The sequence below is a fragment of the Oncorhynchus masou genome, chromosome 5 (assembly GCF_036934945.1).
Source record: "Oncorhynchus masou masou isolate Uvic2021 chromosome 5, UVic_Omas_1.1, whole genome shotgun sequence".
Lineage (NCBI taxonomy): Eukaryota > Metazoa > Chordata > Actinopteri > Salmoniformes > Salmonidae > Oncorhynchus > Oncorhynchus masou.
This window is the reverse complement of record NC_088216.1, coordinates 7,056,284-7,073,336: the sequence shown is the minus strand read 5'-3', so window position 1 is coordinate 7,073,336 and position 17,053 is coordinate 7,056,284. Positions and strand designations below refer to the sequence as shown.

At 44.4% G+C, this 17,053-nt stretch overlaps 1 protein-coding gene across 1 annotated transcript in view; it reads left to right on the top strand.

Annotated features, from left to right (window-relative positions):
* LOC135531973 (NACHT, LRR and PYD domains-containing protein 12-like) overlaps positions 1-16,011 on the top strand; it is a 54,858-nt gene extending 38,847 nt beyond the window's left edge. Inside the window, exons 11-13 of the mRNA XM_064959665.1 lie at positions 11,403-11,576; positions 13,920-13,969; positions 14,094-16,011. Coding sequence (XP_064815737.1) covers positions 11,403-11,576; positions 13,920-13,969; positions 14,094-14,671 — 802 coding nt within the window. The 3' untranslated portion in view covers positions 14,672-16,011. The remainder of the gene's footprint in view (positions 1-11,402; positions 11,577-13,919; positions 13,970-14,093) is intronic.
* The last annotated feature ends 1,042 nt before the right edge of the window (positions 16,012-17,053 follow it).

Here is a 17,053-nt window from a genome sequence, read left to right as displayed (position 1 = left end):
GGAGCATAGAATCCTGATCACCCAGAGAGATTTGATCACTATACCCAGGTGTTGTGTGGAAAGGGTCTGACTGGGTGCTGTTACTGGGAGGTAGAGTGCAGTGGGCCGGCTGACATTGGAGTGACATATAAAGGCATCAGTAGAAAAGGAGATGGTTTTGCCGGTGAATTTGGATACAATAAGAAGTCCTGGCGTCTGCTCTGCCGTGGGAATCATTATAATGCCCTCCACAATAGTCAATATACTACAATACACGCTCCACACCTCATCAACCCTCCTCAAGCCCAGAGAGACCAGTGCTCCTCCCCTCCACGCCTCTGGAGTGAAGCTGCGGAGTAGGAGTGTTTCTGGACTTATATTGGTCGGCACACTTTCCTTCTATGAGATCTACTCTGACACAATGACCCACCTGTACAAGATTCCAGACCACATTCACCGAGCCCCTCTACCCAGGGTTTAGTGTTTCTAATGAGGGCTCTTCAGTGTCCCTGAGACAGGGAGAGTAGTCTCCTATGTCCTGGAGGAACACCTGGGTCTCCATGGAAACACAGTCACACTCCTGTTCTAACCCAACCATGTGTCATGATGGGGTGTTGTTGACTGTGATCATGACATCAGATATGGACATTGTAACAGATAAATGTTGTTGACAGTGATCATGACATCAGATATGGACATTGTAACAGATAAATGTTGTTGACAGGGATCATGATTCATGACATCAGATTTGAACATTGTAACAGATAAATGTTGACTGTGATCATGACATCAGATATGGACATTGTAACAGATAAATGTTGTTGACAGGGATCATGATTCATGACATCAGATATGAACATTGTAACAGATAAATGTTGACTGTGATCATGACATCAGATATGGACATTGTAACAGATAAATGTTGTTGACAGGGATCATGATTCATGACATCAGATATGGACATTGTAACAGATAAATGTTGACTGTGATCATGACATCAGATATGGACATTGTAACAGATAAATGTTGTTGACAGAGATCATGACTTCAGATATGGACATTGTAACAGATAAATGTTGTTGACAGGGATCATGACATCAGATATGGACATTGTAACAGATAAATGTTGTTGACAGGGATCATGACATCAGATATGGACATTGTAACAGATAAATGTTGTTGACAGGGATCATGACATCAGTTATGGACATTGTAACAGATAAATGTTGTTGACAGGGATCATGACATCAGATATGGACATTGTAAGAGATAAATGTTGTTGATAGGGATCATGACATCAGATATGGACATTGTAACAGATAAATGTTGTTGACAGGGATCATGACATCAGATATGGACATTGTAACAGATAAATGTTGTTGTCAGTGATCATGACATCAGATATGGACATTGTAACAGATAAATGTTGTTGGCAGTGATCATAACTTCTGATATGGACATTGTAACACATTGTTGAAAGGTATCTTGATTTGAATAAAAAATGGAAACTGGTTGCTATACCATAAAATGCCAAAGTATTCATGCCCGGGTCCTCCCGAGTGTCACAGCGGTCTAAGGCACTGCTTGAGGCATCACTATAACCCAGGGTTCGATCCCAGGCTGTGTCACAGCCGTCCGTTACCGGGGGACCCACGAGGTGGCTCTTAATTGTGAAAAACTGAGTTTAAATGTATTTGGCTAAGGTGTATGTAAACTTCCTAATTCAACTGTATGTAATATTCATTTAGATACGGAATATCTGTATTTATATTATTGTCTAATCTATTATATATTGTCATTATACAGTGTCGTTCAAAAGTTTGGCGTCACTTAGAAATGTCCTTGTTTTTGACTGATAATCCCCAAAAAATGTGTCCATTAAAATAACATCAAATTGATCCGAAATACAGTGTATACTATACAGTGTTAATGTTGTAAGTGACTATTGTAGCTGGAAACTACTGATTTTGTAATCGAATATCTACATAGGCGTACAGAGACCCATTATCAGCAACCATCACTCCTGTGTTCCAATGGCACGTTGTGTTAGCTAATCCAAGTTTATCATTTTAAAAGGCTAATTGATCATTATAAAACCCTTTTGCAATTATGATAACACAGCTGAAAACTGTTGTCATGATTAAAGAAGCAATAAAACTGTCCTTATTTAGACGAGTTGAGTATCTGGAGCATCAGCATAAGTGGGTTGGATTACAGGCTCAAAATGGCCAGAAACAAAGCACTTTCTTCTGACACTCATCAGTCAGCAGGGAATGATCAGTAAGTGGGGGAAGCAGGGAAAATGGGGACCAGGGCAAACAGGACAGGAAAGCCTACGCAGATCCAGTGGAGGGTGGGTCACAGGAAGAGAGGTCACAGGTCACAGGTTGGGAGGACACAGGTAGAATGGGATCAGAGACAGGACTGTGCTGACACTTTAGAAGAGGTCAGGGTGGTCTAGTGTGGTCTAGGGTGGTCTAGTGGTCTAGGGTGGTCTAGTGGTCTAGAGTGGTCTAGGGTGGTCTAGTGGTCTAGGGTGGTCTAGTGGTTTAGCACGTGGTCTAGGGTGGTCTAGTGGTCTAGGGTGGTCTAGTGGTCTAGAATGTGGTCTAGGGTGGTCTGGTAGTCTAGCACGTGGTCTAGTGGTCTAGCACGTGGTCTAGGGTGGTCTAGTGGTCTAGCACGTGGTCTAGGGTGGTCTATTGGCCTAGCATGTGGTCTAGGGTGGTCTAGCACGTGGTCTAGGGTGGTCTGGTAGTCTAGCATGTGGTCTTGTGGTCTACCATGTGGTCAGGGTGGTGGTCTACCATGTGGCCTAGGGTGGTGATCTACCATGTGGTCTAGGGTGGTCTAGTGGTCAATCATGTGCTCTAGGGTGGTCTAGTGGTCAAGCACATTGTCTAGAGTGATCTAGTGGTCAAGCACATTGTCTGGAGTGGTCTAGGGGTCAAGCACATTGTCTGGGGTGATCTAGTGGTCAAGCACATTGTCTGGAGTGGTCTAGGGTCAAGCACATTGTCTGGGGTGATCTAGTGGCCAAGCACATGGTCTGGAGTGGTCTAGGGTCAAGCACATTGTCTGGAGTGATCTAGTGGTCAACCACGTGGTTTAGAGTGATCTAGTGGTCAATCTCGTGGTCTAGGGTGGTCTAGTGGTCAACCACGTGGTCTAGGGTGGTCTAGTGGTCAACCACGTGGTCTAGGGCGGTCTAGTGGTCAACCACGTGGTCTAGGGCGGTCTATGGGTCAAGCAAGTGGTCTAGGGTGGTCTAGTGGTCAAGCACATAGTCCAGGGTGGTCTAGGTGTCAACCACGTCGCCTGGAGTGGTCTAGGGGTCAAGCACATGGTCTAGAGTGGTCTAGGGGTCAACCACATAGTCTAGGGTGGTCTAGTGGTCGAACACATGGTCTAGGGTGATCAAGGGGCCAAGCACATGGTCTAGAGTGGTCTAGGGGTCAAGTACGTGGTCTAGGGTGATCTAGGGGTCAGCCGCATGGTCTAGAGTGGTCTAGTGGTCAATCACGTGGTCTAGGGTGATCTAGAGGTCAGCCGCGTGGTCTAGGGTGATATAGGGGTCAGCCGCGTGGTCTAGGGTGATCTAGGGGTCAGCCGCGTGGTCTAGGGTGAGCTAGGGGTCAGCTGCATGGTCTAGGGTTGTCTTGGGGTCAGCTGCATGGTCTAGGGTTGTCTAGGGTTCAGCTGCATGGTCTAGGGTGGTCTAGGGGTCAGCTGCATGGTCTAGGGTGGTCTAGGGGTCAGCTGCATGGTCTAGGGTGGTCCAGTAGTGGTCTAGGGTGGTCCAGTAGTGGTCTAGGGTGGTCCAGTAGTGGTCTAGGGTGGTCCAGTAGTGGTCTAGGTCACTGCCTAGGAACACATTATCGCTGCATCATGGGTTAACATCTGGTCTAGGGTAGTCCAGTAGTGGTCCAGGTCACTGCCTCTGGAACACAGTTATCGCTGCATCATGGGTTAACATCTGGCCTACTGGTGGTCCAGTAGTGGTCTCAGTCACTGCCTCTGGAACACAGTTATCGCTGCATCATGGGTTACCATCTGGCCTACTGGTGGTCCAGTAGTGGTCTCAGTCACTGCCTCTGGAACACAGTTATCGCTGCATCATGGGTTAACATCTGGCCTACTGGTGGTCCAGTAGTGGTCTCAGTCACTGCCTCTGGAACACAGTTATCGCTGCATCATGTTTTAACATCTGGCCTACTGGTCTGTAGACCTTTCATGCAGTCAAATGACCAAATCACCTTCTAGTTGCCTCATCGGTGAAATTATAGAAATATGTTTCATCATTTCAACATTAATAAATTAATAAACTTTTTTTTTTTTTTAAACACCAAAAATACAGTGTTTCTATGTCAAACGGTTTAGTTATATTTCAGTCTACTGTGTTGTATATAAAGTGTAATATTGAGATACTAACTCATAACATAATACATTTCAGCTCTGTATCTGACGTGGTGCAGGTGTCTTATTGTTTTAAGCCCATAACCAGGTGCGTGAGGTGGATACTTTCAGTTCAACATTGAAGACGACCAAGAAACCCTGTGTGACCCTGTTTTAGCCCTCTGCAGTAAATTAGGGTTTTAACATCAGATCTTCAGGAAATAGGTCAGGTTTAACATCAGATCTGAAGAAGATCACATGTAGAAATAGGTCAGGTTTAACATCAGATCTGAAGAAGATCACATGTAGAAATAGGTCAGGTTTAACATCAGATCTGAAGAAGATCACATGTAGAAATAGGTCAGGTTTAACATCAGATCTGAAGAAGATCACATGTAGAAATAGGAGAGGTTTAACATGCTGAAGAAGATCACATGTAGAAATAGGAGAGGTTTACTGATTTGTCCAGACAGTGAGGACCTTTAAAGTGATAGGTTTATAGGGTGATAGGGTGATAGGATGATAGGGTGATAGGATGATAGGGTGATAGGATGATAGGGTGATAGGATGGTAGGGTGATAGGGTGATAGGATGATAGGGTGATAGGATGATAGGATGATAGGGTGATAGGGTGATAGGATGATAGGATGATAGGGTGATAGGATGATAGGGTGATAGGTTTATAGGATGATAGGGTGATAGGATGATAGGGTGATAGGTTTATAGGATGATAGGGTGATAGGATGATAGGGTGATAGGTTTATAGGATGATAGGGTGATAGGATGATAGGGTGATAGGATGATAGGGTGATAGGGTGATAGGATGATAGGGTGATAGGGTGATAGGATGATAGGGTGATAGGATGATAGGGTGATAGGATGATAGGGTGATAGGTTTATAGGATGATAGGGTGATAGGATGATAGGGTGATAGGTTTATAGGATGATAGGGTGATAGGTTTATAGGATGATAGGGTGATAGGATGATAGGGTGATAGGATGATAGGATGATAGGATGATAGGGTGATAGGGTGATAGGTTTATAGGATGATAGGGTGATAGGATGATAGGGTGATAGGGTTATAGGGTGATAGGATGATAGGGTGATAGGATGATAGGGTGATAGGATGATAGGGTGATAGGATGATAGGGTGATAGGATGATAGGGTGATAGGATGATAGGATGTTATAGGATGATAGGGTGATAGGGTGATAGGGTTATAGGATGATAGGGTGATAGGGTGATAGGGTGATAGGATGATAGGGTGATAGGATGATAGGGTGATAGGATGATAGGGTTATAGGATGATAGGGTGATAGGGTGATAGGGTTATAGGATGATAGGGTGATAGGGTGATAGGGTGATAGGATGATAGGGTGATAGGATGATAGGGTGATAGGATGATAGGGTGATAGGATGATAGGGTGATAGGATGATAGGGTTATAGGATGATAGGGTGATAGGGTGATAGGGTTATAGGATGATAGGGTGATAGGGTGATAGGGTGATAGGATGATAGGGTGATAGGGTGATAGGATGATAGGATGATAGGGTGATAGGATGATAGGGTGATAGTGATAGGATGATAGGGTGATAGGATGATAGGGTGATAGGGTGATAGGGTGATATGATGATAGGATGATAGGGTGATAGTGATAGGATGATAGGGTGATAGGGTGATAGGATGATAGGGTGATAGGATGATAGGGTGATAGGGTGATAGGGTGATAGGATGATAGGGTGATAGGGTGATAGGGTGATAGGGTGATAGGGTGATAGGGTGAATTTAGAATTCCTCACAATCAAATGTAGACCGCATTATCTACCAAGAGAATTCTACAAGCATTTCGCTACACTCCCATTAACATCTGCTAACCATGTGTATGTGACAAATAAAAATTTGATTTGATTTGATTTGAAAGTCCTAAGTCTGAGACACAAAAAGGGCGCCGTTGTTGACTTGACTGAGACACCGTGCTACCGAGAAGAGTAAACTTCTACTACTACCAGAAAGGTACAGATCCTCCCTCAATAGTTATATGATATAACATGTAGATATAAATATCATTGAGTTGTTTTGTAATATGTTTTTACATAAATCCTTGTTGTACAAAGGTGATACGGTGAAACAGCAAATCAAGTGTACTTGACAATTTTATCAACTCAAATTGATTTGAACTACAGTAAAAAGACTTTTAAACGGGCAAGTCAGTTAAGAACAAATTCTTATTTACAATGACGGCCTACTTTTGCTATACTGGTTTAGGACACGTTGCTGTAACGTACATTGAAATCCTACCCAATGCTGCTGATGTTCTTGGCATGATGTAACTAGGTAGTATGTGCCCAGACACACATATGTCTTCAGGCCAAGTGAAGGGATGACACACCGACATTAACTTGGTGGACATTCCTCTTCTTTCCTGACCTGGGTTGTATTAGTAGTGGTGTAACACTAGAGCAGTAGAGTGACGTAGTGGCTCTGCACGTCAGGTCAGGGGTCACTGCAGGGATACGTGGACTAGAGCAGTAGAGTGATGTAGTTGCTCTGCATGTCAGGTCAGGGGTCACTGCAGAGATTTGTGGACTAGAGCAGTAGAGTGACATAGTGGCTCTGCATGTCAGGTCAGGGGTCATTGCAGGGATACGTGGACTAGAGCAGTAGAGTGATGTAGTTGCTCTGCATGTCAGGTCAGGGGTCACTGCAGAGATTTGTGGACTAGAGCAGTAGAGTGACATAGTGGCTCTGCATGTCAGGTCAGGGGTCACTGCAGGGATACGTGGACTAGAGCAGTAGAGTGACGTAGTGGCTCTGCATGTCAGGTGAAGGGTCACTGCAGGGATACGTGGACTAGAGCAGTAGAGTGACGTAGTGGCTCTGCGTGTCAGGTCAGGGGTCACTGCAGAGATACGTGGACTAGAGCAGTAGAGTGACGTAGTGGCTCTGCATGTCAGGTCAAGGGTCACTGCAGAGATTTGTGGACTAGAGCAGTAGAGTGACGTAGTGGCTCTGCGTGTCAGGTCAGGGGTCACTGCAGGGATACGTGGACTAGAGCAGTAGAGTGACGTAGTGGCTCTGCGTGTCAGGTCAAGGGTCACTGCAGGGATACGTGGACTAGAGCAGTAGAGTGACGTAGTGGCTCTGCGTGTCAGGTCAGGGGTCACTGCAGGGATACGTGGACTAGAGCAGTAGCCTAGCATTTTGGTTATGTTTAAATCTTTCAGAAAGATTTCTCATTAAACATAAAGTAAGAAACGTTTGCCAAGTCGCCCTCGTAAGATCACCCAACACATTGTATTTATCTCAACACACAGCAGACGTGACAGGAAGCCAGGCCTTCCATTTACTAACTGTTACGGCAGGAAGCCAGGCCTTCCATTTACTAACTGTTACGGCAGGAAGCCAGGCCTTCCATTTACTAACTGTTACGGCAGGAAGCCAGGCCTTCCATTTACTAACTGTTACGGCAGGAAGCCAGGCCTTCCATTTACTAACTGTTACGGCAGGAAGCCAGGCCTTCCATTTACTAACTGTTACGGCAGGACGCCAGGCCTTCCATTTACTAACTGTTACGGCAGGAAGCCAGGCCTTCCATTTACTAACTGTTACGGCAGGAAGCCAGGCCTTCCATTTACTAACTGTTACGGCAGGAAGCCAGGCCTTCCATTTACTAACTGTTACGGCAGGACGCCAGGCCTTCCATTTACTAACTGTTACGGCAGGAAGCCAGGCCTTCCATTTACTAACTGTTACGACAGGAAGCCAGGCCTTCCATTTACTAACTTTTACGACAGGAAGCCAGGCCTGAACGCTATTTAGCGCGCACCACCGCTAACTAAGCTAGCTGTTTCACATCCGTTACACATTCGGAGAAATAAGTGCACTCAGGCTATCCGAAATGCCAAAGTTAGTTACTTTGAGGAGCAGTTCTCTCTCTGTGGGTCTAACAACAAGAAGTTCTGGTAAAAGGTTAAAGTTGATGATGTGGTTGTTACTGACAAGAAGCACATGGCTGAGCTCTTTAAATCACCACTTCCTTAATAAGTCAGGATTCCTATTTGACTCAGCCTCTGTGCCCATCCAACATTTCCTCATCTCCCTTCTAATGTGACTATCCCCGATGCTTCTCCCTCTCTTTCCCCTGCCCCGCTACAAATGTTCTCCTTGCAGGCAGTCACAGTCACCTCATAGAAGGGTCAGATGGTTTATATCCTTTCTTCGTTAAGGTTGCTGCCCCTATCATCGCCAAGCCTATCTCTGACCTTTTTAACCTGTCTCTGCATTCGGGGGAGGTTCCCATTGCTTGGAAGGCAGCCACGTTTAATCCTTTATTTAAAGGGGAGATCAAGCTGATCCTAACTGTTATAGGCCTGTTTCTATTATGTTTATCAAAAGTGTTGGAAAAACTTATCAAGAAAGCCAGTCAGTTGACGTCTATAGTATTCTCTTTGTTATTCAATCTGGTTTCTGCACAGGTTATGGATGTGTCACTGCAACCTTAAAGGTCCTCAATGATGTCCCCATTGCCCTTGATTCTAAGCAATGTTGTGCTGCTATTTTTATTGACTAGGCCAAAGCTTTCGATACGGTAGACTATTCCATTCTTGTGGACCAGCTAAGGAGTATTGGTGTCTCTGAGGGGTCTTTGGCCTGGTTTCCTAACTACCTCTCTCAAAGAGTGCAGTGTATAAAGTCAGAAAATCTGCTGTCTCAGCCACTGCCTGTCACCAAGGGAGTACCCCAAGGCTCAATCTCAGGCCCCACGCTCTTCTCAATTTACATCAACAACATAGCTCAGGCAGTAGGATGCTCTCTCATCTATTTATATGCAGATGATACAGTCGTATCCATCTCTCAGCACATACCAAAGCGACAGGCTAATGTTAAATCTAGACGTGGTTTCCTCTATCGTAATCACTCCTCTTTCACCCCAGCTGCCAAACTAACCCTGGTTCAGATGACCATCCTACCCATGCTAGATTAAAGAGACATAAATTATAGATCAGCAGGTAAGGGTGATCTCGAGCGGCTAGATTTTCTTTACCATTCGGCCATCAGATTTGCCACCAATGCTCCTTATAGGACACATCACTGCACTCTATACTCCTCTGTAAACTGGTCATCTCTGTATACTCATCGCAAGACCCACTGGTTGATGCTTATTTTTAAAACCCTCTTAGTGCTCACTCCCCCTTTGACCTGAGATATCTACTGCAGCCCTCATCCTCCGCATACAACACCCGTTCTGCCAGTCACATTCTGTTAAAGGTCCCCAAAGCACACACATCCCTGGGTCGCTCGTCTTTTCAGTTTGCTGCAGCTAGCGACTGGAACGAGCTGCAACAAACACTCAAACTGGACTGATTTATCTCAATCTCTTCATTCACAAACTCAATCATTGACACTCTTGCTGACAGTTGTGGCTGCTTTGCGTGATGTATTGTTGGCTCTACCTTCTTGCCCTTTGTGCTGTTGTCTGGGCCAAATACTGTTTGTACCATGTTCTGTTCTGCTACCATGTTGTGTTGCTACCATGCTGTGTTGTTATGTGTTTCAGCCTTGCTATGATGTTGTCTTAGATCTCTCTTTATGTAGTGTTGTGTTGTCTCTCGAGTCGTGATGTGTGTTTTGTCCTATATTTAAATGTAACATTTTTCTTAATTAAAAAAAAAATGTAATCCCAGCCCCAAAAGGTATTTTGCCTTTTGGTAGGCCGTCATTGTAAAAAATATATTTTTCTTAACTGACTTTCCTAGTTAAAGAAAAATTATATAAAAATAAAAATAAAATATATATATATAGTATTATATAAAAATAATACATTGTTCAATCAGGTTCAAGTCCGGGCTCTGGTTGGGCCAATCAAGAACATTCAGAGACTTGTCCCGAAGACAGCCCTGCGTTGTCCTGGCTGTGTGCTTTGGGTTGTTGTCCTGTTGGAAGGTGAACCTTCGCCCCAGTCTGAGGTCCTGAGTGCTTTGGAGAAGGTTTTCATCTAGGATCTCTCTGTACTTTGTTCTGTTCATCTTTCCCTCGATCCTGACTAGTCTCCCAGTCCCTGCTGCTAAAAATCATCCCAACAGCATGATGCTGCCACCACCATGCTTCACCATAGGGATGGTGCAAGGTTTCCTCCAGACGTGACGCTTGGCATTCAGGCCAAAGAGTTCAATCTTGGTTTCATCACACCAGAGAATCTTGTTACTCATGGTCTGAGAGTCCTATAGGTGCCTTTTGGCAAACTCCAAGCAGGCTGTCATGTTCCTTTTACTGAGGAGTGGCTTCCGTCTTGTCACTCTACCACAAATGTCTGATTGGTGGAGCTCAGTCAGAGTGACCATCGGGTTTTTGGTCACGTCTCTGACCAAGGCCCTTCTACTACTCAGTTTGACCGGGCGGCCAGCTCTTGGAAGAGTAATGCTGGTTCCAAAGTCCTTCCATTTAAGAATGATGGAGGCCAGTGTGTTCATGAGGAACTTTAATGTTGCAGAAATGTGTGAACTCTATATTGAAAACATGGTTTTACACTGTTTCACATGCGTCTCTTTTATTTTCACGTGAACATTTCAGCTCAACGTGTGCAACTGCAAATGTTTTTTTGTAAGGGAAGTAATGAAATGGTGGTTTTGATGTAAGTGGTACGCTGTTACGCTAAAATATTGACTTTTCATTATGAACCCAGCTGGGATTTGAACTCACAACCTCTGGATTTTGGGGTATGCTGATCTTTCTTCTGTGCTGCAAAGTCTGAAGCATTCTCAGAAGTCCCCTACACCAGGAGGGTTCACCAAACTTGGGGCATGCAGGACGAATTTGGCCCGCAGGTCGTTTTATTTGGCCTTTCAAGTTCTCTGAGCAGCATCCTTAACAGGTTAACTGGAGAATCTACATTGTATACTAGAGAACCAGAGGTTAGTACTTAGAAACAGTATTTGTTTCATTGGAAATATGTATATACTGTGTATCAGCTATCAACACTAGAGGGCAGCAGTCCTGTTGGAAAATCATGTTGGCCTGTCTCTGCAGGCTGTCACTCTGTAGAGTCACAGAGGAAGGCTGTGCTTCTCTGGCTTCAACTCTGAGGTCAAACCCCTCCCATCTGAGAGAACTGGACCTGAGCTTCGATCACCCAGGAGACTCTGGAGTGAAGCTGCTCTCTGCTAGACTGGAGGATCCACACTGTAGACTGGAGAAACTCAAGTTAGCACAGTTACTGTAAAAATATTATATTTTTGTAAGTACATTACGTTCTCTCCTATTTGTAGCCTCCATCACCTTTGACTTCTGACCAGAAACAGAAAACCAAACAGTCTTGTAACTAATTCTGTAACTGATTAACTCCATATCTATTTTTATTTATCTTGCTGATTGAGAACAGTCAGGTCTTATTACTGTGTAGAGCTCAAACCTTGTCCCCCTTTTGGACTGGTCTAGACTTCATACAGACTGGACTAGACTACACTTCATACAGACTGGACTAGACTAGACTTCATACAGACTGGACTAGACCAGACTTCATACCGACTGGACTAAACTACACTTCATACAGACTGGACTAGACTACACTTCATACAGGCTGGACTAGACTACACTTCATACAGACTGGACTAGACTACACTTCATACAGGCTGGACTAGACTACACTTCATACAGACTGGACTAGACTAGACATCATACAGGCTGGACTGGTCTAGACTTCATACAGGCTGGACTGGTCTAGACTTCATACAGACTGGACTAAACTACACTTCATACAGGCTGGACTAGACTACACTTCATACAGACTAGACTAGACTACACTTCATACAGACTGGACTAAACTACACTTCATACAGACTGGACTAGACTACACTTCATACAGACTGGACTAGACTACACTTCATACAGACTGGACTAGACTACACTTCATACAGACTGGACTAGACTACACTTCATACAGGCTGGACTAGACTACACTTCATACGGTCTGGACTAGACTACACTTCATACAGGCTGGACTAGACTACACTTCATACAGACTGGACTAGACTACACTTCATACAGACTGGACTAGACTAGACTTCATAAAGACTGGACTAGACTACACTTCATACAGGCTGGACTAGACAACACTTCATACAGACTGGACTGGTCTAGACTTCATACAGACTGGACTAGACTACACTTCATACAGACTGGACTAGACTACACATCAGACAGACTGGACTAGACTACACTTCATACAGGCTGGACTAGACTACACTTCATAAGGTCTGGACTAGACTACACTTCATACAGGCTGGACTAGACTACACTTCATACAGACTGGACTAAACTACACTTCATACAGACTGGACTAGACTACACTTCATACAGACTGGACTAGACTACACTTCACACAGACTGGACTGGTCTAGACTTCATACAGACTGGACTAGACTACACTTCATACAGACTGGACTAAACTACACTTCATACAGACTGGACTGGTCTAGACTTCATACAGACTGGACTAAACTACACTTCATACAGACTGGACTAGACTACACTTCATACAGACTGGACTAAACTACACTTCATACAGACTGGACTAGACTACACTTCATACAGACTGGACTGGTCTAGACTTCATACAGACTGGACTAGACTACACTTCATACAGACTGGACTAGACTACACTTCATACCGACTGGAATAAACTACACTTCATACAGACTGGACTAGACTAGACTTCATACAGACTGGACTGGTCTAGACTTCATACAGACTGGACTAGACTACACTTCATACAGACTGGACTAAACTACACTTCATACAGACTGGACTAAACTACACTTCATACAGACTGGACTGGTCTAGACTTCATACAGACTGGACTAGACTACACTTCATACAGACTGGACTAGACTACACTTCATACAGACTGGACTAAACTACACTTCATACAGACTGGACTAGACTAGACTTCATACAGACTGGACTGGTCTAGACTTCATACAGACTGGACTAGACTACACTTCATACAGACTGGACTAAACTACACTTCATACAGACTGGACTAAACTACACTTCATAAAGACTGGACTGGTCTAGACTTCATACAGACTGGACTAGACTACACTTCATACAGACTGGACTAAACTACACTTCATACAGACTGGACTAGACTAGACTTCATACAGGCTGGACTAGACTAGACTTCATACGGTCTGGACTAGACTACACTACATACAGACTGGACTAGACTACATATCATGCAGACTGGACTAGACTAGACTTCATACAGACTGGACTAGACTACACTACATACAGACTGGACTAGACTAGACTTCATACAGGCTGGACTAGACTAGACTTCATACTGTCTGGACTAGACTACACATCATACAGACTGGACTAGACTACACTTCATACAGACTGGACTAGACTAGAATTCATACAGACTGGACTAGACTACACTTCATACAGACTGGACTAGACTACACTTCATACAGACTGGACTAGACTACACAGCATACATACTGTGTTTCACTCACTCTATCTGTTCCTCTGTCTCTCCCACAGTGTGGACCATACAGAAGAGATCTGGGTTAAACCACAGCTGATGATGAAATGTAAGTGTGCTCGTTATAATGAATCCATTTATTGACCAATACATTTCCCAAACAATCGTATTATTTAACATTCTGACAAATTCTCGCCAATTCCCTCTCCTCTAACTTGTCCTCTTGTCTGCAGATGCCTGTGATCTCACACTGGACCCAAACACAGCACACAGAAACCTCTCTCTGTCTGAGGGGAACAGAAGGGTGGAGAGGGTTAAAGAGGAGCAGCCGTATCCTGATCACCCAGAGAGATTTGATCACTATACCCAGGTGTTGTGTGGAGAGGGTCTGACTGGGTGCTGTTACTGGGAGGTAGAGTGCAGTGGGCCGGCTGACATTGGAGTGACATATAAAGGCATCAGTAGAAAAGGAGATGGTTTTGCCGGTGAATTTGGATACAATAAGAAGTCCTGGCGTCTGCTCTGCCGTGGGAATCATTATAATGCCCTCCACAATAGTCAATATACTACAATACACGCTCCACACCTCATCAACCCTCCTCAAGCCCAGAGAGACCAGTGCTCCTCCCCTCCACGCCTCGGAGTAGGAGTGTTTCTGGACTGGCCGGTCGGCACACTTTCCTTCTATGAGATCTACTCTGACACAATGACCCACCTGTACACATTCCAGACCACATTCACCGAGCCCCTCTACCCAGGGTTTAGTGTTTCTAATGAGGGCTCTTCAGTGTCCCTGAGACAGGGAGAGTAGTCTCCTATGTCCTGGAGGAACACCTGGGTCTCCATGGAAACACAGTCACACTCCTGTTCTAACCCAACCATGTGTCATGATGGGGTGTTGTTGACTGTGATCATGACATCAGATATGGACATTGTAACAGATAAATGTTGTTGACAGTGATCATGACTTCAGATATGGACATTGTAACAGATAAATGTTGTTGACAGGGATCATGACATCAGATATGGACATTGTAACAGATAAATGTTGTTGACAGGGATCATGACATCAGATATGGACATTGTAACAGATAAATGTTGTTGACAGGGATCATGACATCAGATATGGACATTGTAACAGATAAATGTTGTTGACAGGGATCATGACATCAGATATGGACATTGTAACAGATAAATGTTGTTGATAGGGATCATGACATCAGATATGGACATTGTAACAGATAAATGTTGTTGACAGTGATCATGACATCAGATATGGACATTGTAACAGATAAATGTTGTTGACAGGGATCATGACATCAGATATGGACATTGTAACAGATAAATGTTGTTGTCAGTGATCATGACATCAGATATGGACATTGTAACAGATAAATGTTGTTGACAGTGATCATAACTTCTGATATGGACATTGTAACACATACGTTGTTGAAAGGTATCTTGATTTGAATAAAAAATGGAAACTGGTTGCTATACCATAAAATGCCAAAGTATTCATGCCCGGGTCCTCCCGAGTGTCACAGCGGTCTAAGGCACTGCTTGAGGCATCACTATAACCCAGGGTTCGATCCCAGGCTGTGTCACAGCCGTCCGTTACCGGGGGACCCACAAGGTGGCTCTTAATTGTGAAAAACTGAGTTTAAATGTATTTGGCTAAGGTGTATGTAAACTTCCTAATTCAACTGTATGTAATATTCATTTAGATACGGAATATCTGTATTTATATTATTGTCTAATCTATTATATATTGTCATTATACAGTGTCGTTCAAAAGTTTGGCGTCACTTAGAAATGTCCTTGTTTTTGACTGAAAATCCCCAAAAAATGTGTCCATTAAAATAACATCAAATTGATCCGAAATATAGTGTATACTATACAGTGTTAATGTTGTAAGTGACTATTGTAGCTGGAAACTACTGATTTTGTAATCGAATATCTACATAGGCGTACAGAGACCCATTATCAGCAACCATCACTCCTGTGTTCCAATGGCACGTTGTGTTAGCTAATCCAAGTTTATCATTTTAAAAGGCTAATTGATCATTATAAAACCCTTTTGCAATTATGATAACACAGCTGAAAACTGTTGTCATGATTAAAGAAGCAATAAAACTGTCCTTATTTAGACGAGTTGAGTATCTGGAGCATCAGCATAAGTGGGTTGGATTACAGGCTCAAAATGGCCAGAAACAAAGCACTTTCTTCTGACACTCATCAGTCAGCAGGGAATGATCAGTAAGTGGGGGAAGCAGGGAAAATGGGGACCAGGGCAAACAGGACAGGAAAGCCTACGCAGATCCAGTGGAGGGTGGGTCACAGGAAGAGAGGTCACAGGTCACAGGTTGGGAGGACACAGGTAGAATGGGATCAGAGACAGGACTGTGCTGAAACTTTAGAAGAGGTCAGGGTGGTCTAGTGTGGTCTAGGGTGGTCTAGTGGTCTAGGGTGGTCTAGGGTGGTCTAGTGGTCTAGAGTGGTCTAGGGTGGTCTAGTGGTCTAGGGTGGTCTAGTGGTTTAGCACGTGGTCTAGGGTGGTCTAGTGGTCTAGAATGTGGTCTAGGGTGGTCTGGTAGTCTAGCACATGGTCTAGTGGTCTAGCACGTGGTCTAGGGTGGTCTAGTGGTCTAGCACGTAGTCTAGGGTGGTCTAGTGGCCTAGCATGTGGTCTAGGGTGGTCTAGCACGTGGTCTAGGGTGGTCTGGTAGTCTAGCATGTGGTCTTGTGGTCTACCATGTGGTCAGGGTGGTGGTCTACCATGTGGCCTAGGGTGGTGATCTACCATGTGGTCTAGGGTGGTCTGGTAGTCTAGCACGTGGTCTAGTGGTCTAGCACGTGGTCTAGGGTGGTCTAGTGGTCTAGCACGTGGTCTAGGGAGGTCTAGTGGTCTAGCACGTAGTCTAGGGTGGTCTAGTGGCCTAGCATGTGGTCTAGAGTGGTCTAGCACGTGGTCTAGGGTGGTCTGGTAGTCTAGCATGTGGTCTTGTGGTCTACCATGTGGTCAGGGTGGTGGTCTACCATGTGGCCTAGGGTGGTGATCTACCATGTGGTCTAGGGTGGTCTAGTGGTCAATCATGTGGTCTAGGGTGGTCTAGTGGTCAAGCACATTGTCTAGAGTGATCTAGTGGTCAAGCACATTGTCTGGAGTGGTCTAGGGGTCAAGCACATTGTCTGG